Source organism: Sylvia atricapilla, chromosome 7, assembly GCF_009819655.1.
Source record: "Sylvia atricapilla isolate bSylAtr1 chromosome 7, bSylAtr1.pri, whole genome shotgun sequence".
Taxonomy (NCBI): domain Eukaryota; kingdom Metazoa; phylum Chordata; class Aves; order Passeriformes; family Sylviidae; genus Sylvia; species Sylvia atricapilla.
In genome coordinates, this window is record NC_089146.1 from 34,348,279 (window position 1) to 34,376,088 (window position 27,810).

General features: G+C 41.9%; 1 protein-coding gene across 1 annotated transcript in view; it reads left to right on the forward strand.

The window, feature by feature from the left end:
* Window positions 1-3,567: 3,567 nt before the first annotated feature.
* Window positions 3,568-27,810, forward strand: part of KYNU (kynureninase) — a 58,993-nt gene continuing 34,750 nt past the window's right edge. The window contains exons 1-5 of the mRNA XM_066323174.1: window positions 3,568-3,691; window positions 8,560-8,749; window positions 14,068-14,188; window positions 20,892-20,974; window positions 26,622-26,683. Coding sequence (XP_066179271.1) covers window positions 8,581-8,749; window positions 14,068-14,188; window positions 20,892-20,974; window positions 26,622-26,683 — 435 coding nt within the window. The 5' untranslated portion in view covers window positions 3,568-3,691; window positions 8,560-8,580. The remainder of the gene's footprint in view (window positions 3,692-8,559; window positions 8,750-14,067; window positions 14,189-20,891; window positions 20,975-26,621; window positions 26,684-27,810) is intronic.

Below are 27,810 nucleotides of genomic sequence, written 5' to 3' on the forward strand. Positions count from 1 at the left end.
AGGAGATCAAAATTAAAATCAGACAGCCAGAGCAATTCACTCCTGCAAAAAGGCCAAATATATGTCTTCCCTTCAAATAACTTCAGAAGGAAAAAGGAACTCGCTGGGGTCTGAGGGAGGAGGATCAGTTAAGTGAGGGCAGGTGTAGAGCATCCTCACGTAACAGGGTTTAAATACCTGAGGAAAAGGGACCAGGGGTGTTGATGGAGTGGAGAGAAAACAAAAGTGATAAGAAAGTTGTTACAGCAAGCTCAGCAGGGAGGAGACCAAAGGTTTTTTTGCTGTTGTTTACTGAGCGATTGCTGTGAAGCCTGAGGTGAAATTCATCGTGCCATCACAAGGTGCAGATGGCATGCTTTAAAAAAATGGCCGTGGGGCTTGCCTTGTAAATACAGACAATCCTGGTTTTCCCAAGCATCTGTGCCTGAGCAGAGCCCTGTGCTGCAGGTGCAGTGTGTGCAGTGTGTGCTGCTTGGACACTCCTCTGCTGCTCCTTTCCTGACTGCAAGAACCACAGAGGTTTCCTGCCCCAGGCCGTCTCTTTGTGGGTAAGCCCTGCCTATTCCTGTTAAAGAGAATCCTTCTTTGTTTGCTGCATCATTTTATCCTCTTGGCAGCAAGAAGGCTCAGGGTTAGCAGTGCCAGGGCAAGCTTTGCTGCCCTGATGGACCCAGAGTCCTGGCATCCCATCTGGCAGCTTGCTTTAGGGTGCCCTCGGTTATTTGGTGTTGTCACACAAAGAAGGAATATGTTTTGCCAAATTCATTTGTTACAACTTTTACTGGCGCTGCTGTGGAAAAGCTCACACGGGTCCTTCCAGTGGAGGGACAAGGCTCCCGTGGCTGGGACAGGAGTCTCAGGGACTCTGGTCAGGCTGGGAGGGGCAGTGATGGATGGCAGATGGGCACAGCAGATAACTGGGGGGAGGCTGAGATGGAGCAGTATCAGCACACTCAGGATGTGGCTGGCAGGGGCCGGCTCAATGTGGTTACTACAAGGCGAGGAAGCTGTTGGAATGGGAAATGTGTTTTCCTGCCCACCCCTCAATCCCTTCTCTGCCCCACACAGCCCTTAGTTACACACAGAGCTCCTTTTATTCTTCTTTTTTCCTTCTCTAAACTTTCTGTCAGATGTCCCTGCCTTCCCATCAAGCTCCCAACAGCTCCTTTCAGAGGGTGAGGGCTGACCTGCCCTTGGCTGTGTTCTCTGCCACACAGACCTGTGCCTGCTGGGACTTTGGCCATCTCATGCAGCCTTGCCCCCTTGTACATTGGTCTTGCTCCAGCTTAAAGCAGCTCCTTCCCTTTTTCCTGTCCTCTGGCTGCTTCATAGCAACACAGGAAAAAAAAACCCACACCCAAAAAACCCCACAGACCATTTTACTTGTTCTGTGGCTAAAATATATATATATCCAGGCAATGTTTGCTGATGTTTGAGCCTTGAGTTTAGGGGCAAAGGGTTTTGTCTCTGTTTTCCTCTCATTCCAGCAGAATGGTTGAGAAGAATAGCTGGGAAGAAGGGGTCAATATTCCTGTTCTCATAAAAGTCTGCAAACATATGGCCTTTGCCAGCACAGCTGCTTTCCTGCCACCATCAACAATCAAGGTTAAAATGCATGATGCTCATTCAAAGGGAAATGCAGTGGGAAAATTTTCACTCCACTGTTTGTGTAGTTTTATTTCCAAAGGCAAATTGAAAAGTTGCAATGTGTTTCAGCTTGGTTTGACCTAAATGGCCAACCAAACAAGAAATAAATACCCTTTTGGGCTGAGTTTGACTTTGGCTCCCTTTTGCTTCAGTAGCTGAAGTGCCCCAACCTCCTGCTTTTTTTCTCAGACCAGATTTCTGGTCGGATAGACTTTCTTGAGGAGCATTCCCATTGTCTTGCTGGTGGAGTAAACAAGCTGAGTTAGTGGGAAGCCCCAGAAAAAGTAATTTGACAGTGCAAAAGAGGGCAATGATACTGCAGGAACTGATGGATAGAGGTCAGCTCTATTTTGGGTCAATATTAAGTGCTCTGTGTGGTTGTTTTGTTGGGCTTTTTTCTAGCAAAGAAGATGAAATGTTACAGTTCAAGAGTGTCGCATCTATTGGTGCTTACTGAAAATGGAAATCCAGATAATAAACAAGCATTACTGCAGGGGTCTGGGCACACAGAAGTCCAGGATGGAGATGTATCTCTGAATTACATTATTAGTCCACAACTATGACCTTCCTGCCCCTATATCTCTCCTCACAGTTCCATTATATATTTTTGTGTGGTGTGTTTTTTTGGTTTTTTTTGTGTGTGTGTGTTTTTTTTTTTTACCCTCTTCTGAAGCTTCACACAGGCTGGATGGAAACAATTTTTTTTGTTCCTTATTCCTGTGTTCTAGCTGTGTGTAGGAATGTGTGTCACTCAAGCTTGAATGGAGGGGTTTGAGCAAACACGTGGCTGGTTTGAGATAATGTTTGTAGAGAGCAAAGAGAGAGATCAACTCTGTTCATTCCTAATTTCACCTTTAATTCTTCTTCAGTTTTCCACCCTGGCAAATCTGCATTCCATGCAAATTTCCATGTGGTTGTAAACACTTCTGGCTCCTTGCTGTTCTGCTCTCCATTGTCTCCTTCATGAAAGTGAAAGAGTTTTGTCCAAAACCACTTTCATTTACAACTGTGTTTATTTCCCCTTGCCCATGTGGAGGAGAGAGGTGCCTTCTCAGTTCAACCAGAGCTTTAAATTTCTCCCTGGTGACAGATGAGAAGGTGATAACAGGAAAAATAGTTACATATACACACCTGGTTTTTGGTTAACTCAGAGGTTATGTGGCTGCTGGGGTCAGAGTCTGGGAAACCAGGCACGTGACTGTGGCAATGAATATTTGCTCTGGAGTTTCACCACCCCCTCCCAGGAATGACTGCTGACCACAGGGTAACGTGGTTTCACTGGAGAGGAGAAAAGATGAGTTTTCTGTGTAAAATTACTTTTAGCACCACAGCGCTTCTTGACATGAAGGTCAATAAGTGCCTAAATTACTCTAAGTAACTGAGTTTATTATAATTCCTCCCTGTCACATTCCCTTGCTGCAGCTGTGACACTGTGCTGCATAACTTATTTAATTATACAGTGGTGGTTGCAGCTGCGAGTCTGTTGTTGGGGATGTTATGAATATTTAGCTTTTTTTTTCTTTTTCTCCAGTTCTGTAATTTAAACAAATTCACTGAAGTGTATTTAACCTGAAGTGATCCAAGCTTCGTGCTGCTTTGGGCCGCGCCCTTTGAGAAACTTCCTTCTGCAAAACCAAACGGGAGCAAAGCAATTCCTCTGGTGTAAAAGATGGGAAGAGAATCAGTCCTTACACGTTGCATAGTTCTGGAGTTCCTCTTTGGTTTGTTTTCCAAACCAGCCTCAGTTACGGCGCTATTGGTGCTTCCAGTGGGTGTGTTTTGACAGCCCGGACCTGCTCTGCAAACATTCCCACTCCCACGTGTGCACACCCCCAAGTTTTCCTTCCCAAAGGGTGCATTTGGACGGCAGCCCCAACATATCAAAGGTCTGTGGGCTGAGCTGTGTTTAGCAACCCGGAGAGCAGCTATTGGAGGGTGGAAAGTGCAGAACAGGCAATTTCCACCACAAACCCTTTCCCCCTGAGGATATCCATACAGGGGGAGTCACTGTGTGCCTGTCAGCACTGTGCTGGGCAGGAAGGCTGTGAGTAACATCTTGGGATATTTAAAGAAAATGTTTAAGGGGTGGGTTAAGGGAACTTGACTTTTTTTTTTCCTTTTTTTTTTTTTTTTTTTTTTTTTTTTTTTTTTTTTTTTACAAAGACATCAAGACAGAGGGGAGATCCATAAAGATATAAGTGGGCCTAAAACAGGACAAATTATCATTCTTATAATTAAGCCTAATGGACCTTCCTGAGGAGGTTTGGGATGATGACTTTCTAATATTCGTTTTTTTTTTTTATTTAGTCAGTAAATTATGCATAAAGGACAAAACCGAAATAATCACCCAGACACTGGTGTCACTTGTGCCTGCCTAATTCTCATCCACTATCTTTCATAGCTTTAAAATGGGAAATAAGTAGTAGGGGCAACATTTGAGAGGGGTTGATAAATGATGGAAAAATGACTGCTTTGCTTAATTTAAGTTTCATGTGATTTTTTGAATATGAAATACTGCTTACAGTCACAGTTGAGTTTTTACACTGAATCAGGATGTAGTACAAGCAAGTCCTGTGGAAGAGTGAAAGAGCAAAGAAAGAAGAAAAAACTAAAAATATACTGACTTCATGTCATCTGTTAAGTCACAGACTGTAATAAAGTTTTAAGGAAAAAAGGAAGAAAACCTGGTCTAGTGAAAGGTGTCTCTGACATGGCACGACTGGAACAAAGTGGTCTTTAGAATCCCCTTCAACTCAAACCATTCTGGGATTATACATAAATGCCTGAGTGCCTTTTTTTAGAGCAGGTGGTGCAGACAAATTATTTCTCTTAAAGTATTGCTTTTTTATTTTTTCTCTAAGCTGCATGAAAAAAAATTCTGGTAAAGAGTCATGTTTATCAAACTGGGAAATGCATTTTCCTCTGATGGGTCTGAATTTTAGTTTGAAGAGGTTACTGAATACTGCTTTCAGTTACAAGGAGATAAAGTGTGCTGTCCTTAGAAAAATGTGTTTTCTCTACATGTAGAAAACAACAAATGAATTATTGTAAGTAACAGGTCACTATTCTGAAAATTTAAAAAAAAAAAAAAAAAAAAGTACAATAATGCCAGTCAGAGTAAAGGGGGGCGGGAAGAGCCAAGCCCAAGCAATTCTGGGATTCCTCTCTATGAAGCCTAATTCCCACTCAAAGGACAAAAGTACTTTCTTATGCAGGTCTCACAATTGGATCTCTGGGATTTCATTCCCCAACAGGATTTTGATTGATTTTATTTTAGTAGTTTTATCTTATTTCATAATGTTTGTATTAAATCAGATACCCCTGAGCACTTAATCTTTTTTAACTTCCAGATCTTCGTATTTAATAATATATTTGCTGTCAAAATCTAATACCAATAAGAATCACAATAAATGTAAGTCATTGATCAGATGCAGCCATGACAGGGAACCTACAGCCTGATCCAGGAATTGCTGCCTGTAATAGAGACACCTCTTGACTCCAGTGAGGTTTGGGTCAGGCCCCAAATGGAAACAAAACCCATCTCTCTTTGCCAGGCTGGTCAGTGATGACCTGGGATATGATGGCCATTAATCCACTGTAATAACTGGGTGTCCTTGCTGAGAAACAGTCACTGGTGAGATAAATAGCAGGGGACTGTGCTGTGCTCATGTGGTGTAGAGCAGGAAATCCACAGCTGGATGAGAAGGTTGTTGTGGTGATGCATTCCCTACCCCTCCAGCAGGTGCTTCCCAACAGGGAAAGAGTTTCAGTTTACCTTTAGACATTTTGGGAAGTTTAGCTGGAGAGTTCTGTGGGTTTCTCCTTGTAATTGGCTCAGAGCCAGCACAGAAGTGTGGATTGGACTCCGAGAATGTAACTCAAACTCTGTTGTTCATCTCATTGGGCCAAGGGCCAAAAAGCCCACCTCGGCTGTTCAGTACTAAAGAGAAGGAAGAAACTCCACACTTTTCAAGGTGTCATAGCAAGTAAGAGACTTGTCTCTGTGCTGTGCTCGGCTTTGTTTTTGTTTTTTTATTATTTTCCTTCTTTATTAAAACCTTTTTGATTTTTCAAGGCCCACTCGATCATGCCATCTCTCTAATTAATATTAGCCATGTTCCTGCCAGGCTGGCCCTCAGGAGTGTGGGTAAAACCCATAGGTTGTGGTTATAATACCAAATAGTCCTTCAGTCACCTTTATCATCCACCTCCTGCTCACAAATTTCAGGGAAATTACCTCAGTGGTCCCAGCAGATGAAGGTTGGAGGCTCTCAAACCCCCTTTAGGCTGTTTTTAGAAGAAGACAGAGGTGGTGGCAATACCAAATCTCCATGGTATTGCCAAGTCCCCTTCCTGGGGACTACTGGGGCTGAACATAGCTGAACAAATATTCTTAACTCTCAAGATTCATCTGTTTAGAGAGCTGAAAAGGCTCCTTACCTCCAGGAGGTATGTCACCAGGGAGAAAAAAAATAAATCCAGGCATTAACTTGAGTGAGAAGGAGATTTCACACAAAATACTGCACTGGCAATTCTTTTACCTAGAAGGAGACAATCAGAGAGACATGGTTTTCAGTCTCTCATGTAAGGATTTTTTTTTTTTTTTTTTACATAATTTATATTAAGTAGTCATTATTTAAAATAGAGAGCTCTGTCTTTATTATGTATATGCTAGATGTGCTTTGATAATGGGATCAGGACATCCATGCTGGAGTTGTAAATCAAATAAACAAGCTTTGGGAACAAAATCTAGTTCTGCTTTCCAAATGCTGCTCCAAGTATTGCTTGGAAATAAGATCTCATTTGCTGGTTAATCCTGTCATTTGGAGAAGTGAAATTTAAGTCCCTTTATGTGTAGATTATAATGAGGTGACTCTATTAGTGATGGCCGTGGTGTCTGTGAACATAACTTGATTTCTCGTTGGCTTACAACATCTGGAGGGAATAAAGATCCTTAAGCCATCCTCGCTGGTCTCTGCCAAAACAGCACATCTGTGACTGACATCCCAGCAGGGAACAGAGGCCTTGGGTCTGCTGCTCAGCTGTGGAGGAACTGAGGAGCATTTCCCTGGGGCACAGGGAGCCTGCTCACACCTTCAGGGCTTTCAGTGGGGTGGCAGCTCTTTGGGAGTTGGGGCATGAGCCCAGTCAGTTTGTGCACTTGAGCATCACACCCAGCTCCAAGTCTGCCTCCTAGATACCTTGAAAACCAAGATGCTGAAATATCTCTGGTTTTCTTCCCCCCGCCCCCCTCAAAATTTTTTTTACCATTTTATTTTCTTTTTTATCACCTAAAGGATGATTAGGGTGAATGGGTGGGAATGATAAATTTGGCAACAATAAGGAGGTGTGAACAACCAGTGTGGAGACAGCATAAAAATAGGATGTCTCCAATAACTCCCAGGGGAGGGTGAGCATTAGCTAAATGAAAACTGTTGTTTTAAAGAACTCTGCTCTTGTTTTGGTTTCTTTGGGTTTTTTTTTTCTTTTTTAACTCTGCATGCTGGTGGGAGGGGAAAAATTGTTCCTGTGTAAGATATCAGGTCTGCAGGGAAAGAAGATTATGTACTCATTATGAACTAAATGCTAGCAGATTAAAGCAGGTAAGCAGCATCACGCTGGCCATTTGGCCAGAGTATAACCAGGTTTGGGTTAATTGCCACTAAGGAGGCTGTGCTGCTTGGGGGTTTATATTTAAATACAACCGTTGTCCTTCCCATATGGGTTGACAAAGCTCTTCTCAACAGTCATCTGTTGTTCTATGCACAGCTTGTTGCTGATAGCTATATGTAGGATATTTTGACTTTAAGAAATGAGAGCTTATGGAAGAGTTTTCTTTCTCAAACAGAGAGAAAAAGCGATACTCTCTTGTGGCTCCGTGTTCCTTGTTAAGTGCTAATCTGTCCTATTCCAGCCTATCCCCCCGAGTGTTCCTCTGCACCAAGACTCCTGGGGATGTTAAAAAGGAGGAGAAGGTTGTCTGGTGTAACTTCATGTTTCCCTAAACTGGGGCAGCCACCAAGCACCTCACTGAGCTCTTGGCTGCCTGCTGCCACAGAACACAGCAGGGCACGCTTGCCCTAAGGTGCAGAGGATGTGCTGCAAACCATTTTTGCCCGTTTCAAAGCCAAGTGCATGAGTGCTGTCTGGAACACCGTGGTGTCCTGAGCATTACAGTTACAGGGCTGTTCTCACATCAAGATCCATGAGCTTGTACATTTTGCGGTTAGTTTTGGGTGTTCTCTCATGAATTCATGGTGTGTCATATCTCTGATTTCACTTGGGCTTCTCTCCTTTCCCAGGAGAAACAGATCTAAACCAGCAGGATATTTGGTGTAGCTGAAAGGAAATATTAATTCAAGGCCCCGATCCTGAGAGCTGTGTTTGCCTGACACCTGCATCCTGCCAGCTCTGCCCTTGCACATGAGCAGGGCCGTACACATACACCCCTTCCAATTTTTGAGGAAAAAAAAAATGCTGAAAGGGGCTGAACATTTCACACAGCCTGGAAACAACTTCAGAGTATCTGTGCACCTGCTATTCTTAGGAGCTCAGACGGCAGAAACAACAATGCTGCCTCTGGCTTTGACGTCTCCAGACTGTGAGTGACACTCCAGCATTTGGAGCTGCTGTCAGTCTGGTGGGAGAACTTAGAAGAGGCTGATAAAGCTTAAAAAGGGGAAGAGCTTTGTATCTATCGAAGGGAAAGAAAAGAAAGCCTTTGGGGGTTACAGCAATATGTTGCCTTGGAAATATTTGATCGGGTTTGCCATTCTATTCAGACACTTCACGTTTAAAAAGCTTTAAATCAAGTAAGTTTGGGGGTTGGATGATGCAGCTTTAGTGGCTGTTTATCAGCCACTCGTGCCTATGCAAGCTGCGGAAGCTAAACTGGCATTTCTGATTTTTCAGGTGAAATTGAATGACCTGAGAATGGATCCATCTTCTCCCGTGCTCCCAGCAAGCATTTTGGAACAAACTGCCTTGCAGCTCGGATGCAGTCCCACGGACAAAAAACTTGCTTTCCACTTAGATGAAAAGGATGAGTTAAAGCATCTTCGGGAATGTTTCTATGTCCCCAAAGTCAAGGATCTGCCTTCAAGTGAGAGTTATAATTGCTGTGAGGGAGAGGGAGGGGAAAAGGGCTGGGCTTCACATCTCCTGCATGTGTTTATCACAAGTCTTTGGAAATCATCGTCACTTATGAGATAATTGAGCAATTGTAGTCATATCTGAGCACAGAATGTCCCTGCTGTTGCTAAATCAATCCATCAGCTTATTCTAGCACCAAAAGCTCCGTGTTCCCGTTGCCATCCTGAATCAAATGTGAGGATACAGTGCTTATGTGGTGCTTCTGCTGTCAGTCAGCAGCTTTGAACAATGTAGTGACTGATTGAAAATTATAGGCAGGAGCTTTTCTGTCTAATGGCTCAAAGCAGCAGCCTTGCTTGGGTAGTTCAGAGCAGTTGCTTCCTTGGTGTGATTCAGTTTGGTATTATCTGTCTGGTTACAATTATTTCAGTTAATGAAAGAGGCAGTATATATATTATGTGAACATTTATGTCTCATTGCTGGTGGTGGAGCTATTTTCTCGCCGAGGCCAAACGCAAGACTGTGCTTCAGAACAAATAATTGATCTGAGCAAATAATTCATAATGAAGCCTTTTATTTGAAGATATTTTCCACTTTCCTCATGAATTGTCTAAAAATAGATAGCACCTGATTTCAGTGAAGCTGTGTAAAATTGTTCTGGACATTTTTCCTGTTACACAGGAGTTTTGAGGAGTGCCACAGGTTGTTTTGAGGAGCCTGTGACATGTCTGGGCATGGGGAGGGCTTGGAGTGGAGGCAGGAGGGGTGCAAACGTGGGTGCCAGGCTGAGAGGGAAGCATTTGCTTCAGATTAGCACTCTCAGACCACCAAAACTGAAACTCAACTCCAACTTTTTTTGGCAGTAGGCACCCTGTTTAGCCAAATTAATGCAGGAAAACTTGGTAGGAGCAGCCACCTATGGAGGGGGTGAGGTCCTGGTCTCTTCTCCTGCTTCCCAAGTTCTCTCTGGGTTTATTTTCATCTCAGTTATGTGGAGAGCAAAAGCTGTGCTGGCCCTGGTCACTAGGCACTGGAGAAATGGCTTATTGGGATTTCCTTAGGTGCTGAACACATACAGGCACATTCCTCCTGTCCTGCCTTGGCAAAATGTACCTATTGAAAATGAAACGAAAAAATATGATAGATATTCCTTGCATTTTTATTTTGTTTTATTTTATTTTCCAATGAATGCAGACAGAATTTTTTGCAGATTTTCTTTTTTCTGAAAGGAACAGTATTGATGGTGAATGAGAAATTACAGCTGCAGTCACCAAAGTGTGGCCAGTAAGGGATTATGATAGAAAATGGTGTCAATAGCCTGAATTCCTGGACATCTTTTGAAACTGTTTCTGTCTGCAGTGTCTTCCTGCTGAGCAATGATGAGTGTTGGGAATGCAGTCTGCTCCTGCCCTTGGGACACAGTGAAGATAAATCTCAGTTCTGCATGTTCTGGTGGTATTGGCTTATCTTTCCCCAAATTTAAATCCTTGAGTTGTTCTGTTTCTATTATTCAGAGCAGGACTGGACACTTTGCAAATATTTAAGCCATTTGCTTCATCCATGTTTCTTTAGTTTTTCTTTTATTTTTTTTATCCTGGTCACTTCAGGGAGTTTCCTAAACCCCCTCTGTTTGTTTGGATATTTGACTATTCTGTACTCAAAGCTCCTTCAGCTGCCACCGTGGTGCTGCATGATGTGCCACTAGAGCTGGAAGGATGCTGGAGCACAATTCCCATGGCAGTGGTGCTGCTGGAATCCAGCCCAAGCAGGAGTAGCTCGTTCTTTGACTGCAGAATGGCAAAGGTCACTTCTCAGTGCAGTGTTGTAGCAGCTTCAGATTAAAGAATCTGCTGAGAACTAGTTGAGGTTTTGATACCCATGTGACAGTTTAGTTCTCTTTCCTTCCAACATCCATTATTGTCTGGTTTTCAATTACCACAATATTTAGACCCAGAGGCTGCTGCTGTGAGGTTTCCCCCCTGTAGTTGCAATAATATTTAGTCTTGAAACTGTGGATAGATATGTTTTAGTGAAGTTAAACGATGTACAAAGTAGTACCAGTTGCAAAGCACAGAGAACCCATCATTCTGGTGTCCCTAAATTGAGAGGTTTTCCCCTCCTCTTTTTTTTTTTCTTCTTCTCTGTCCTTTTCTGTGCTTCAGCTGTCATCAGGAACAGCTTCCCTGCTGAAGAACAGCAGGGGTGTAAATATATATATATTTACATTGTGTGACTCTGCCATAGAGACAGATCTGCCATGACATTTATCTGCGCCCAGGAGCGGATGCCAGATAACGCCTTCCCAAAGATAAATGTCATCGCAGATATTAGCCATCAAATATTCTTTATATATTTACATAAAACATTACAATGAGGCTTTGAAATGAAGCCTTGCAAGAAGCAGACAAGAACATCCATAGGAGACAACAGTAAGATGACGTACAGGGAAATGTTTAGGAAGTCATTATAATAGTTTAATTTAGTCATCAAGTTATAAACTGTCAGGGCTGTTTATTTGCTGTATCCATCAAGAGGAAACCTCGTAGCAGCCTAACTCCCTGCAAATCTCTGAGGTTTTGTGTGCAAGGCTGAGGGACGAGGCTCAGGTGAGCAAATGAGGAAAAGATGACAGCAGAAGATTTAGGGAAATGTTTGGGTCCCGTTGCTCTTCCCCGAGCTGACAAGAAAGTCTCTTTACTGCTCCCTTTGTGCAGCCCGGGGAGGAGGCAGCAGTGCCTGCATTGCAGCTGGGCACCAAATCACCCATCTGATTAAAGCCATGCCTTGTGCTTTGTCACCTTGTAAAGGAGCAGGGCGTCATTTGGGTTCCTTGGGAATAAAAGAGATGTCCGGAGTGAAAGCACTGAGCTGTATTTCCTAGAATAAGTGGTTAAAGGTGGTGGTTAATCATAAAAACCTGGCTTTTTGGAGGGCTGGTGAGGGGGGTACAGGCAGGTGTGAAACAGGAGGTCTTTTATCCCTCAGCTAAGGACAGAGCTCAGCCAAGTATAAGCAGATTTAGTCCTTCCTTTTTGGTTAATAAACCCATTACATTTTTCCCTTTTGTTTGGACTGAATATTTCTGACAATATACTCACTTTTCTTTTTAGGTTTAAAAGGTATAGAAGATCTTTAATGTAGATGAATGGGCATTATTAATATGCAAAATAATGTATGTGATTAGATTTAGCCAGTTTGCAGGAATCTGAGTAGGTGTATGAATATATAATATGTTTAATTAATCTTAATGTAAATGTATTTTTTGATCCAGGCCACTCTAAGAAAAAAATCAATTTTTTTTTTTGCCTCTATTTTCTCAATTTTGTTTGTCTCCTGTCGGAATATTTCAATATATATTTCAAATCAACCATAGCACCTCCAGAAATTAAAAGGGCCAATACCGTGAGAAATAAATGTAATTTGGGGAAAGGCAAGTGCTAGGCTTAGGAAAAAAAAATGTATTACTCTTAAGAATATCACAGTGAATGTGGAGCTGTTGGAGCATGAGGAGGGAGGTGCTGATCAGGAGAAATTATGAAGATGGTGAAATAAACAAGTAGCAATGCTCCAAAATGAGTCTTTTAGTGATGTCAGAGAGGGGAAGTAAAGAGCTTTTTGTCAAAAGGAAAAAAGTTCATCCAGATTTAGAGTTGATAACACACCAAGGAAAGAATATCCAAAGGAGCAGGTATAAAAGTGTTAAAATACACTTGGGGAAAAGGCAATGCCCTATCCCTCCAATAGTGAAAAAGAGGTGTTTTTATTTAGAATGGACTGTGGTGTAAGAAAAGTTGGCTTGCTTGTAATTCCTCACCTGTTTTACTGCCTGGTGAGTGTTAGTGAGATCGAACTCCAAATTCTTGAGCAAGGATCCTTCTCTCTAACCCCAGTGGGACAGTGTTATTGTGTTTCTTGGTAGGAAAAGAGCTGTTAATAGAATCAATTTGGGGGCATGGATGATATTGATGCCTCTCTGTTTTCATTCATATTACAATGGAGATGAAAAACAGGCATTGTATCTGCAAAACAGATTAGGCTGAGATTGCTCCCTGACTTATGCTTTTTAAAAGCCTCTAAAACTTTAATTAAGGAATTACCCAAGTTGTCTATACTCCTGAAAAAATGTGTTTCTGGGGAAGTTCAACAAAATTGGTAACTGTCAGTGCAAAAGGTAGTAAGAAATCATTTCCAGGCTGTTTTTCTCTAGGACTTACAACATTTTCACAGACTGAATTGCAATCTTATGATTCTTTTTTAGCATGTATCTTAGCATGGTCATTCATTTGATCTTTATTCTGAGGGGTATCAATTATATTTACCAAAATTATATGTGATGTTAGCTTTTAGGGGGATTGTAAGTATAGGTATAGACAAATGCAAATTGCCACTTCCAGAAGGTCACCATCACTTGTCCCTCCAAGGATCCCTCACATGAGAAATAACAGAAGAAGGCTGTGTTTGGATTGATAGATGATGACACAGGGTAATTAGATTGTTCAGAACCTCACTAGAGCTATTATTTATAAATTTCTACCGCCTTGCTTTTCTCCTAATCATTGAAAGGATTTGTCAACATGGATTTCCTCCTCCTCCTCAGACGATGACATGAAGTGCAGCCCACAGTATTTGCTGACAAGACAAGAGCTTTTGAGACTGCCTTAAAATATTCTCAACAATTACATTTTTCTAAACAGAGACTTAATCGTGCAGGGACAACTTACATGAGAGACACAGATTTTCCTAGTCCTAACTTTTATAAAATTCACAATTTCAGGACCTTCATGGCCCAGAGTAGGCAGACATTGGTGGTGGAAGAAAAGGGGATAGCCTGCTTGGGAAAATGCTCCCTGTTTACTCACCTGATAAAATCAGTGCCAGTGGCTGCTTCTCACACAGCCCCTGAGAGCTGGGGGTTTAGTGGTGCCTCAACTCACACCAGCTCCAAAAACTGTAAGAGGAAAAAGTGAATAATTGCTTGCAAATTTTCTGTTCTCCTCCTTGGATCCTTTGCAGGGTTACCTGAGTGATGTTCTGGGATGGAGGTGGAGATGTGACACCTGTTTGAATGTGGGGACTGTGATGTCCCAGGGGATGGGGAATGGACAGAGCTCTGAGGGCATGTGTATAGAGGGGTGTGCACTCCTGCAACCTTCCTGTGCTCAGTCCCACACCTCTGACCCTCCTGGGCTTGTGCTGGCCCTCCTGTGCTCACTCTCACACCTCTGACCCTCCTGGGCTTGTGCTGACCCTCCTGTGCTCACTCTCACACCTCTGACCCTCCTGGGCTCACTCCCACGAGCATTTTGTTCCTCTGTTTTCTCTCCCCAGCTGACCTGACCCTGGTGGACGGAGAGGAGAGCTGCGTGTACTTCATTGGGAATTCTCTTGGGCTGCAGCCAAGAAAAGTTAAAGCTTACTTGGATGAAGAGCTGGACAACTGGGCTCGGACGTGAGTACCCTGCAGGGTGTGCCAGATGCTGACCTGTGCTGCAGAGGAGTATTTTATTTTGGGATCTTCCTTGGAACTGCTTGAACAGCAGAACAGAGCATTAGAAGTACTGGAGCCCAGGAGTAAAACACTCTCAGTGTTTCCCTAGCACTGTTTATATCTCTTTTAAAGGCAGCAGCAGTAAAACAGGCAAATAGACCCTTTCAGCTGTGATAGCCCATGCTGTGTGTGGTGGTTCAGCTTGGTTCACCTGCAGGACCTGTGCAGTTTTACCCTCCCCACCCAGCAGTGCTTAAAAACAAAATAAATGGTCTTCCTACAAGGCACACAAACCTATTTGGTTGCTGGTGAATGTGGTGGGGTTCCAGGCCCTGTGGTTTTCTAATTAATGCTTTTAAGTGCTTGTGGTTCACCCTGGAGGCCTTGCAACAAGCAGCTCCCCTTGAAACAGCACCAAATGCAGGTGGTGCTGTTGTCCATGCTGAGGGATTTTGGCTCCCCTTAAACCAGGTCTCTGCCTGACACATTCATTTTATTTAGAAAGAAGCATTCCTATCTTCTCAGTATCATCTCAGCACGGAGCTGAGTGTGAATTGCAACAAGCTTTGTTGAACCAACCTGATGTAAAAGAGACAGGATAAAAGAAGGACACATTGCAGGAAAGTGACACTCTCATCATAACAAATGGGGAACTTTTTAATATGCATAGGGGAAAGAAAAAGCTTTTTTTTCCCCCTCTCTTTATTTAGGTTTTTTTAATATTATGTTCTGTTTCCATTAAGAGTCTGTGCTTTGAGATCTCCAGCACCTGCCTGAGCAGCTGGAGCAGGGATGAGTAAGGAAAACGATGAGTAAAAAACAGGGAACTGAAGGTGGGAAAGGAAAATAACATCCAGATGAGTGAGTGAGCTGGGCGAGAGATGAACTCTTTTATAGGGTGCAGGATATGAGTGGAACAGATGTGATTTCATGGTGAGAGAGCAGAGGAAATATGGAGAGGCAGAAGAGGAGAAATGAATTCTGCTAAGTGGGCAGCCTTGTTTCAGCAGGAACGGTCGAGATCGAGGCTTCTCAATGCAAATGTGAGAAATCTGTGGCTGCTCTTCCACTTGTAAATGTATGAATGATGGGAGCCCATCAATAGAGTTTATTGATTCCTCTTTTTCACCTGTATTCTCATAGGTGAGGAGGCTGAGAATGAGTGGGAATGAGTGGAACTTTGGGAAGAGCTCCTTCCTTCTGGTTAGTCAATCATCACAGCAATGCACTTTCCCCAGTTGTTGGAAAAAAATTGCAACCCCGTCCATTTCTGTGCTGTTATCCCACTTTGTCAGGGAAACAGCTGAGCTGCTTCAAAAGGCAGAAGTCAGATAACATTCTCAGAGTGATGCACTGGGACTGCAAACGTATTTCAGCTCCTCCACTGTATCTTTTTCACTTCTATTCTTGTGTTTGTCTTTGCTGCAGTGAAGGATGGGTTTTTTCCTCAGTGACTGTAAAAACCGGGAAGAAAAAGGTAGGCAGTGTGTTCCTTTAGATCAAAAGTGCCTTTAGGAGCTGTATCTAGGGGGAAATATGGCTGAACATTGATATCAAGCCACTGCAAGAGAGGGAGCAAAACTAGAAAGGCTGTTTGCCAAAAACACTGCTTGGCCTCAAAAGCCTTACCCAGAATAAATCAGAAAGTTTAAAACCAAAACAAAATGAAAGAACCAACTAAGAAAAACCCCTCAAACTAAGATCAACAAAGAAACAGGATAAAATCCTGAACCTAAAGCAACTGAGACAGCCAGGGTGCCATCAAGCTAATTTTGAGGAGAACAGAGTAGGTTTAGAGAAGATGGTGAGTGGAATGCAAAGGAATAGGTGATTGAAGGTACAGAAATGAGTACTTTTATCCCAGTCACCAAGGACAGCTTAGCAAAACCCAGTCTAAAGTGGTAGCTGTTCCCAGCTGAAAGCTGTTCAATGGCTGTTGTGTCAGCAGTGTGGGATGTAGTGGCTCTGGTTTAGATAAATAAGTAGCAAGAATCTAAGAAATGGCATGCAAATTAGGTACATCCATCAAGTCAGCAATGGTATAGATTCTGGCTTTCTTATAAATTGGTTTATTGCATTTTCTGTTTGTTGTGTCTTGGGACCCATCTCAAAGAGCTGTGAGTCTATTTAAATGGCTTTCACTGCTCATAGTTAAAGGCAAGAGTGAAAAGGAAGGTTACCCAGTGCTGGTCAAGGGCAGGGAAGCTGTAGCTTTATCTCCAAGTAGGGATGGCAACTCGTTAGGCAAAGAGCTGGAAAAGAAAAGCATGGAAAAGCCTCTTTCTTGTTGTTTCCTCTTGATGTTTAGCTCCTTTCCCCCACCTCCACTCTACCTGGTGGGTTACAGCTCTCATCCTACATCTGCCTCCCACATACCCTCTCTGGTTCTGTATTCTCCCTCTCCATATCCCTCATTGCTCTGTATCTTATGCTAATGTAGCAGGATTACAAATCCAAGCCACTGGCATTCTTAGTATGGATTTAAAAACAGCCTTTGAGGCTTCATCTTCCAGTTATTATTTCGGCTAAACCCAAGATTTATTGAAGGAGGGGCAAAAAGGGATGAAGAGTTGTTCCCTCACGTTTAACCCAGACTAGCCAATAACCCAACATTTTAAAAGTCCACACTTCAAGGGATGTTTTTGGTTGGAGGAAGGCCAAGAGGTGCTTTGCAGTGCCTTGTTTTCCCTTTTGCCCTGCCAGAGCCGGTTAAGTAATTAAAATATTTTATAGAATCATTACTGTGTGTGAGCATACTCGCTGCAGCAGGCAATGTCTCTCTCGTCTGAATAACTCATTAAAGTGGAACAATTAAAACAGAAGGGAGCCTGCTGTAGCCAGTTGTGCTGATGTGAAGGGCTGGCAGGGCGACTGGGGAGTGGGGAACCTGCTGCACGCAAGTCCTGAGGACTGGAGCTGTTGAGCAAAATTAAGACTGAAAGGAAAAATGATTGTCCTCTGTGGATGTATCAGTGTAGGGGAGGAAAGCAACCATTTATGTGAAAAGTATGTTGGCACAGTAAATATAAACATGGAATTAATAAATTGAGACTGGAAATAATATATATATATATCTCCACTTCTGAGCATTGAAGCAGTCTTGGCAAAAGGTTGATATGGACATAATAGATTGACAACCTCCTGGTTTGAGGAAGGCTTTATAATGTAAAACCTGCAGTAGCAAACTGTATTTTCAGCAAGTCAGATGTTATCTTTGGTTCTGTGTGCTGGACTAATCCTGTAAGACATGAGAACCCTGCAAACAGGAGTGCAGCATGGCCAAGCCCTGTTTGACAGCCCCACCTCTCCTGCCATGCCCAGGACTCCTCTCAGCACTCTGCTCTTCAGCAGGTTCTGTGGTAGAGCTGAAAATGCTTGTTTTAATGCCCTGGGGTTTTTAGTTTTGTCTTTAATCTTCTGGTCCATACAGGTTTTTTTCTCCTTTTCTGATATATCTTCCTTTTGTTGGCTGTTTCTTTGCTTGAAACCATGGTCCAACTTAAGAGTCTGTACTGGCTCATTAAATACCTTGCATCATTTTTGGCAAGGGAGCAAGAAGGAAATTTGCACTTGAACAAGATTTGGATGAGCGCAGAAGATTCCTGAAGATGGCAATTAATTTAAATTCCTTTTCTCACCGCCTCTGAAACCCTGGGATCATCTCAGAAAATGTGTTTCTAGCTCCCCTAGCAAGCTTTAAATCAACCAGACCTCAGTGAATAAAATGTGGCATTGTGATTTCCTGCCAAATTGAAAATAAAATGGCAACCGACTAAAAAAAATTAATTTGCACAACGAGAAACTCTCACAGAAGTTGAAGAAATATCTGTTTATCTGATGCTCTGTGATTTGATGGGTGAAGTTTCATATTCGTTAATTTGGATACCTCCATTTAAGTCTCCTTTGCTACCTAGGGTGCAGTGGGGAAAAAAAAAAAAAAAAAGGGTTGTAGGCTCTCCATGTATGAAGGGAATGCCAGGAGCTCTGCACTTGTGTCCTTAAAGATTATTACCCCCAGTGCCTACCAGAGATGAGAGAGGGGTGGCATAATATACAGAGATATAAATTCTCTGAGGCAGAGCATAGAATTTTACAACCTAAGTGTAATAGAATGTATTGTGCCATCAGCAAAGTCTACAGAGTTTCATGTGATTAAAATAAAAAAAAAAGGGGGTCCAAGAATATGCTTTTAACTACCATTTTAGAGGCAATAATTTTTGTCTCTTGGCATTTATATTGGCCATCAAGAGGGAGGCAAGCTGTAAGCTGTGCCATAATAATAATAATAAGACTAATAATAAATGCTGCCTCTCCCTTCTTTCAATATGGGTAAATGTCCATGTTTTTCCTCTCAAAATAAGACATTCTCATGACCAAAAATCTCACAACTGTTTTCTTGATAACTTGGAAATTTATTCTGAAATTTTGATAGTCCTGTGTGCTGATAGAGAGAACTTTCATTAGTAAATTCCCATTAGGATGACACTAATGGCTATAAAATCAGGGAAATCTAATGAAAGAGAATCCCATAGGTAGTTAGGACTTATTTTTCCCATCTTCTTATGTTTGCTATCCTCTTACAGAAATGCAGATTCCCTCAGGCTGGGAGCCACTGGAAATCTTCGGGGGTTTTGTTTTAACAGTCTGTATTATCCTAAAGTCCCTTGATCGCTATACTACAGTTAAGAATAAGACAGGAAATTACCAATAAATGTCTTGCTGTTTGTGAAACTTATACCCTTGTCTTCAGGGAGTGCAGCTGCATTGTGGGCTGATAGAAGGGAGGAAATTTTAGCTCTAATCCTGCCCCTCACAGCATTTTCTCCCCTCCTCACCCACTGCCTTTATTCCTCATCCACGAAATGCTCTTGTAAATGAGGGTTATTTCACACTGCCTGCTCTCTGCTGTCGAGGGCTCATCAGAGAGCAATTCTAAAATGGAGGAAAGCAGTCAGCATTCCTGCTGTTTCCTGCTCTACCTTATCCCATCTGAGGAGCAGGGTCCTCCTCGTCTGTGTGGGATTGGACTTGTTGAGCATGGGGATGTTCTTTTACCTGTAAGAGGTGTTCAGTTGTACCCGTCCACTCCTTCAGCTGTTGGCCTAATCTAGCCCAAAATTAATGGCAAATGCAAAATGTTTTGTGAGGCTTGAAATGGATAACACAACTGTGCTTTATAAAAAGCAGCAGCTCTCCTATTCTCTAGGGCTGTAGTTCTTTCTTGGAAATACTCCTAGGAGGCGTGAATTAGACCCAAGTCAATCAAAAAGGGTCTGACCGTAAAAGGTCCAGGTAATTTTTGTGGGAGACAGAATGAAACCCTACCTGAGAAGGGAAAGTATGAGGTGGATAAGGAAAACCAATCTTTTAAACAGCCTTGAGGATGGGGCAGTGTCTCATGCTCCCTCCATTCTCACATCTTAATCTGCCAGCTGCCCTCCTGTGATTTTGAATGAGCATTGTGGGCCAGTTCTTCTTTAAAAGGTTTACTACTTTATTTTTTCCTTTTTTCTCACATCAAAGCTTTTAGGGTGTCTTTTGCTCTCTCTGGATTCCTACTGGCTTTGTCCTTATTTTGAAACAGCTTTATACTCAGCCTCATGCAGCCTGGTGTTTCCAACTCCACAAGTACCCCGTGGTGCTCAACAAATATGAAAATCATCCAGTGTGAGATGGGAGCCCAGAGCAATGTTTCCCTGGATTAGCACCATTATTACTTTTCTCAGTCTGCCTCCATTTGCATTTAAATCTGTACTCTACACCCTGCATGTTTAAGAAACTAGGCGACTTTTTATTTATATATGCACGCTAGCTACCTTAGAAGTTTTCTTCTCTGTCATAATTGAAGGAAAATTTAGTTCAGAACACTCAATCCAGAACTGAATTTATATATATGTCACTTCAGAGTAACAGCACACTGGGGTTTAAGGTGACCATATGATCTCCTGCAGACAGGAGCAGTTGGCAAGATAAAAGTTTTAAAATAGCCTTTGTCAACCCAAAAAGCTTTATGCACACTGAGATCTAGAACAATTTTCTTTTTCAGGGAGAAGCAATAAAAATTAGCAAGCAGCTCTGTTGATGCAGGGAAGCACCTGCCCCTACATGAAGTACCCTCTGGTTTATGCAGAAGGGTGAGCTCAGACAGGAGATGCAGGATAGAAATTGTTTCTGACAAGAAATATTCCTATCTGGGAGCAAGACAGTATTTAAGTCCATCATCCTCTGCACCATCTAATGCTTAGCCAGAAATGCAGGTTGGGGAAGTCTGTGGGGTGAGCTGTGCTGTCTGTGCAGTGATGTGAGCCTGGGTCAGCAGGTGCCATCTCACACTGGGATGCCCTGTCCTGGCTTTCTTGTCCCCAGAGTCTTCCAGAACCCATGCAGCCACTTCCAGGGGGTTTGTGAAAAAATTATGCTCGAATTCTGAGGAATTTCTTGAGGAATTTTGTGGGCCAAAATAAATAATTTTCAAGCAACTGAAATCCTGTCATAAACCAATATATTGCCTTTGCTCCGAGGTTTAATGGTATGTGATCAGCTTAGGCAAGTCACATCCTCCTCATCCAACCTTCAAATGTGGAGTCTGCAAATCAGATATGATTCTTAGAACTGATCCAAATAAAACACCACACGTTTTCATCATTTTCCCATTCCTTTTCAGAGGTGTCCATGGCCATTTCAATGGCCAGCGCCCCTGGGCTTTGGCAGATGAGTGCATCCTGGACCCGATGGCTGAGCTGGTTGGTAGGTGTGACATGGAGGGGAAGATAATCTTTCTTTCTCCAGAAATAAAACCAAATTTGGTTTCTTTTAAGACTCAAAACCCTGAAACTCTGTAGGCAGAGTTTAGTTCCTTTTATTCTTATGTTTGAAAGTAGGTTTTCTTCTGCGTGGACTAACATTTTATTTTAAGGCTGCGAGTGATTTAGGGGATGGATGTGTGTGATAATGTATGACTATATGCATACCATGAAATTAATTGCAGCAGAGGGTTTCTTGGAGCATCATAAACTACTTGGACTAACACGTGAAGCCCTTTTAAAGGGCACTTGGTATTACAGAATCTCAGTCACTCTTCCAGAAGTAAAATGATGAACTTTCCCCTTTGATGAATTATTTCTATCTAGACATTTTCTGCTTTTTGTCTTTTCCCTGCCACTAAATCCAGACTCATATTTGAGAGCTGCTTATGCCAATGGAGCAGATAATTGGGGCAGGACCTGCTATTGATGAGTTCCCATTACCCTACTGTCCCCCTTGAGGAGCCTGCAGGGCTTTGGCAGGAAATGCTTCTGGTTATTCCAGAGATTGAGGAGCCCTGGAGACTCTTCCTGGTGAATTTTCCATGAAAGCAGTCAACTGAGTGGGAATGCAAATTTCCTCTATCACTTCTTACTCCGTGTAGTTGCTGAAATAATCTTTCACTGGGATTTCCTTCAGAGTTGTCTCTGAAGGGGAAAGAGAAATTGTCTTGGCAAGGTCTTTTTCTCCCCAACCCTCCCAGCTGTTGTCAAGGCTAGGTTAGTAGATTTTGGGGAGATCTGGCCCGTATTTCAATGTAGGTGTAGAAGGCAACTCTCAATAGTGACTGTCAGAACTGAATTATCAGGCATTCATTTGTGCCATCACTAAGGAAAAATATTACCCTTATGTTGGCCTACTGTATTCTAGATATTGTATCGTAATTTCTCCTCCAACTGCAGACAAGCGTTCAATGAGAAAATTATGGTTTTTCTCCTTCAAGAAAAGCAAATGGTGTTGGAACAATTGGGAGCAGAGACATTAAAGAATGTTTCATGACAAGTTTATTTATAAACTTATAAATAAAATCCCTCTCTGTGAATTCTTTATGTAGTTTCCAAATAGCTAAAATAAGTGGGTGTTATTATTGGAGCAGAACAAATGCAATAAATTATTGTTGTAGTTGGTCTATCCATGATGTAAACACCGAGATAATATAAATATGAGTGTGACTACACTGGGCATCACTGGGCTATGTAGAAAAATCCCATCTGCAGAATGAAATAAAAATCCCAAAATGCAGATTGGGGGTTCTGATTTTGTAAGTTGCTATTGTTGTACCTCAGGAGGTTGCTCAGGAGGTTGAGAAGTTACTTCTCTTGCTTTCATTACATTCAAGGGCAAACTCAGCACTCTCATCCATTAAGGAACATAGGATATAAAAATATGGAAATATAAAGGGGTGAAAGGCTGAACACAGCTGATTTAGGGGTTTCTCCAGTATGACCCAGTTCTCTTGGCCAGCAGATATTCTTGTTCTGGTAGGGTACAACTAGGAAGCTGTGGACAGGTGGGGAAAAATGACTTGGAATTTTCAATTGGAAACCTTGAATTTAACTAGGCAGGCAGTCACGAATTTCTCTTCTGTCATATTCCCAGGCACTCAAATTAGTAATCAAAGTAAGACCACTGATGTTCCTCACATAACCAGGAGAGAAAGAGTGCTAAGATTCCCCAAAGAACAGCTGGAAGCTTCTGAATTTTCATCTTTCTCTGCATCCCCTTCTGTGACTGTTTGCTTTGTTTGCAGAATGTGGAGCCCCGTGGCAGGCTGAGCCCTGACCTCCTGCCACTGCCACTGCCAGGGTCCCCCTGGCCTCAGCTGCAGGTTAAAAGTCACTGCAGAAAGCAGAGAATGGAGCTAGGACCCTTTTACCCTTAACCATCTGTCTTGTAGACGCTGCCAACTAAGTTTCTATTTTAATATTAATTTAACTACACGAGGCATTGTAGGTGTGAGGAGATGGAAATGACATCTTTGCTTGAATTTCAGCTAATTGCTCTTCCATCTCCTTACTTTCCTTTTATTTATCAAGCTCCATGTGACACTGGTGCTTTTACATCACATAGCTTAACCACAATGAACTTATTATAATTTTCTTCATGGCCAACAAATATTCTAAAATTTTCAATAAAAGATATGAATGAAGTCGCCCTAACACTAACTTAATTTTTTGTTTTTAAAATTATTTCCTGGGAAGTTTTTCCAGTTGTTTTCCTCAAGGATAAAAAGCATGGTTTAGATTCTGTTCTCCAGAATTTTTGGGGCTTTGTTTGATTAAACTGTAAAATGTGCTATAGGGTCACATCTGGTGCTCAAATTTACGTGCAGGGTTTTGTTCAGAAAATACCCTCACGGCATTTTTTTCAGGACAGAGATTCTTAGAATGCAGATGAATTAATATTTCCCAAATAATAGATGTATCATGGTAAATTCCAATTTTTAAAACTGTAGGCAATAGTGAAGAGGCTAAAGGGATAAATGTAGGGAATAAAAAGCTATGTTAAAATGTTCTTTTCAATGTGGTATTCCACAGGTTCATGAAGTGGTTTGGGTTGGAAGGGATCTTAAAATTCCAACCCTCACAATTCATGTTTAAGTACCATTTTCCAACCAAAATTAATATTGATTACATTTGAGTATGTAGCTGAATGAATTCTGAATTTGCTTTCTTATTGACTTTAATGTCGGAACAATAAGAGAATTTTACTGTGTTTTTATTCAGTATTGAACATGTTATGGAGGAGGAGGAGAAAAAATTGTCATTTCCCACCCTAAGTAGTGGTAGCAAGTAAAACTCCATGGTGAGATTTATTCAGGAGTGGACCAAAGACTGTAAAACACCTTTGTCTGCTTAATGGTTTATAGTGCACGAGCACCTTGCTTATTAAACGCAGTCACATTTTCTTGTTCAATGAAAGTTACAGTAGTAAATACGTCGTGAAATGAAGAGTCAAGGTCAGTGGAGGCCAAAGATTTTTTTTTTTCTGCTCTCACACCAAGTGGCAGAACGCAGTGAAGGCAATCTCTGCTTCTCCTACCAGACTTTATTAAAACATTACAACCTTGGCAGGATCACCTTCTGATGGAACAAGATTAACTGTGTGGCTGCTGCTGCACGACGTGCTCAGCCAGGTCTCTGTTGAGAGAAGACTGAACGCTGAGCAGATTTGGAGTGACTTTGAGTGATAAGGATTATTTGAAATAACCAAAATGTTTTTGAAATTGGGGCCCTTAGCCTTTTTCCAATCATTTTACAACATGCTTTTTGCTCGCTCCACCGAGGCTCAGACTTCCCCAGCAGTCAGGGAGGAGAAGGATGGCAGTGTCTGCCTAACGCAATCATAATTGTCTCTGAAGTTGTACTTTGCAAACGCTGCTTCCTTTTATTAAAGAGGAGATTTATCACGCAGAACATACAGGTTTTAGCCCGTCCTGGAGATGCGGTATAAAGTTAGGAAATAAGGAAGGCAAACATAATTTCATCTCCCGTGTGCCGGGTCTTTGAATATTGTAATAGGTTAATTGGATCATGGAAAGGTTGTTTTCCGAAATGCAGCACAGGTTATAAAGGATAACAGTTTCCCAATGACATGGATGAGGTTTGTTTTGTGGGCATGAAATTCAATAATGGAAGGCTTTTAATAAATATATAATTTACAGAAGACCAAGACTTACATGACAAATGTAGTGTCATATTTAATTTGGGATGCTAGCATGCAGCTAGAAGTGATCTACAGGTTAACCATTTGTTTTATACAGAATGGGTACAGCAGGCAGAGGATTGCTCATGCAGAATTTGCTGTGAAAGCCACAGATTTCACAGAAGGAGCAGAGGGACAAATAAGAACAATACCATTTCTCGATCTTGTCCCCTTTTTCAGCCTCAAGAGTTCCATAGAAATATTAAGACTGCAAATAATACTGTTTTGAGCTGCAATCACTCTCCCTAGCTGTCTTCTGGATCTCAATAGAACAACCCCAAGGTGACCTCGTCCAGTAGCATGGAGTCTGCAGATGCAATGCTACCAGAAGGAGGAAAAGAAAAAAAGGAGATGAGTTTAAGTGAAGAAAAAAACTTATTTTTCCCTATGAAGAACTAGTCCTTCATATATTTCTTTCCACAAAATTGATAATGTTCCTGGTGTCTGAAGGAGGAGAGAGCTTATTCATGACACCTGTTTTTTGTTGTGGCTCATCCCCTGGAATGATCCTTCCCAGTCACTGACACCTGTTTTCCAAATCCTTCTGTCCAAAACCTGGGGATTTCAGCAACAAATGTCCTTGAACACCTTAATGAGATCTTTGCTCGGCTTTTCCTGTGCTGGCAGAAGCTGAGGCCTGATGGGAGGAATGAATTATAATTAGAGATTTCCATGTTCTTTGGCTATATTTGCCTGTATTGGGTTGAACCCAATATATTTTACATGTCTTTTATATGAAAGATTATAGAGGTTATATCTTTTTTCCTACACTGACAAAGCACTCACTCTGTGAATTTAAACCTCTTAGGATATGGTGGCAGTGTGTCAGTGTCCTCCAAGGCAGGGACAGGAGAAACTCAGGATTCAGCTTTCCTTTTCTTGTGGCTCCCCTTGCCCTTTTGTATCCCCAAATCATCTTCTCCTTCCTCTTTATCGATTCCACAAGTGGCTGTTGCCCTCTCTGCCCGCTTGCACTTCCCTTCCTCCCTCCCTCTCAGCACCCTCTCTCTATGTTTGGTGAATCTGTGAGGATCAGGACAAGGTGCATGAGCACATCTCCCATCTGAAGAGCACTCTCGAGGTATTGATTTGTCTCAAGGATGAATTTCAGCAACAGACACCAAGCATACCAGAAGGAAGAAGGAATTGATCTTCTCCATATCTTGGTGCCACCCTGCCCAATACACAACTCCCTGTCCTGCCTAAAACCTTTCACCAGGGCTTGACAAATGCTGGAGAATTTCTTACTAAATACCTGCTCGCAACAATTAGTTGTTACTAATTAGCTCTGCCTGTGATTAGCTGTAGTCCAAAGGCATCTGTTATTATCCTCCTTGGAGCAATGTGGATATAGCTTCTTGTGAAGCTGATACATCAATAATGGTCTGTTATATCCAATAGGTCAATTTTGCTTGTTTCATTTTTTAATTAGGGATGAGATTTATCTTGATATTACAGTAAACACTTACAACAGATGATTATCTCAATATGTTTTCTCACTTGTGTTACAGATGAACTTCTGACAAAAATAAGTCTTCTAGACTTGCTTTACATATAGTCTTTGTGACCTCACTTGTCTGAGGTATCCAAGATAATAAATCCACTGGTGGTTTGCTGGGAAATGGAAATATTTCATTGTTTTTTGTTTTCTGTGTTTGACCTGAAAAGATAAATATTTCCCTTCCAGTGCAGTGTTGAGAGTCAGACAAGAAATCTTTTTATTTTACTCTGATGACACCTCAAACGTTTGTTTCCTTTCTGGGCTTTGTAGAGACATTGACTGAATTCAAGCTTTTGCTCTCTCACCACTGTTCTACATTTCTCTGAAATTTTAAAGAAAAGCTCCAACCATTTTTTAAACTTTTTATCTTTTTTATTATTTCAGGGGCCAAAAGACAAGAAATAGCCTTAATGAATGGGCTGACTGTTAACTTGCACCTTCTGATGGTATGTTTTTATGATGCATGTTTGATCTTGTGTTGACAAGTATTTTTCTCCTTGCTTTGTGTGTGTGTAAGCAAAGTGTTTTCTGAGGACTTCACAGAGACAGCACTGGATGACAAATTAAGTTTTTAAGCTTTGGGTGTTGTATCTTGAATAATGTAAGTGCAAGACCTGGCCTGACTCAATACTAAGGAGGAAAGCTGGACAGAGAAATATTTTCAAGGACTCTGTATTTTCAAGGACTCTCTAGGGGAAATTAGAGCTATCCTCACATGTCTTGGATGTCAGTTACCAGAGGAAATCTTATTATTTAAGAAACATTTACAAGTAACTTCTCAAATTTTGATTCCACACCAAATTTCAAAGTTAAGGAAACAGGAGCTCAACTGTGAGCAAGATGAAGCTCTACTATCAGCCAAGCTTAAAATGCAGCTGCATACAAGAGGTGACACTTAGAATTATGCCATTTTATATGTGCCTAAAATGTGCTAAAGCATTTTGATTTGCAGGCTGTAGCGACCATAAATGTGTCTTATTTACGCTCAGGTGTCCCTGTGGCTGAATAAAGCCTGTCTCTGGTTCTCCAGTATTTCCAAAGATTTGGTTCAACTGAACGTAGATGGGAAACTTGGCTTTGTGTGGTTCTCACAACAAGGTTTATCACTTGGATCCACTCCTCTGCCTCTGACCTTTTTAAATTAATGACCCTGGAGCAGGGCAGGGTGGGCCAATTCACGGGGCTGCTCTGCCCTGAATTAAATGTGAATTTCTTGAGTGCACAACAGAGGGTTGTGTAACCCAAGATAACTTGAGGAGGGCTTGTAAGTCTTGGTAGCCCTCCTGGCAGGAACTAATAAAAGACCACCTGCATGTAGGTGCTGAGATCAGATCTTTGGTCTATAACCTAATCTATAACTAAAGTTATAGGGCGGGGATGGAAATCTAATTCTTATTCACTGCCTGCTGTTCTTCAGCCGTGGCTTTTGATTGCTGGATGGAGCTGGGTGAAATCCCAGCTTCCCTGGCTGCAGTCAAAGCTTTGCCATTGATTCGTGTAAGTTTTCACTGCTGGGTTTTGGTGGCCTTTGTTATGGATATGTGAAATACAGGATTATATAACACTTTCCTAC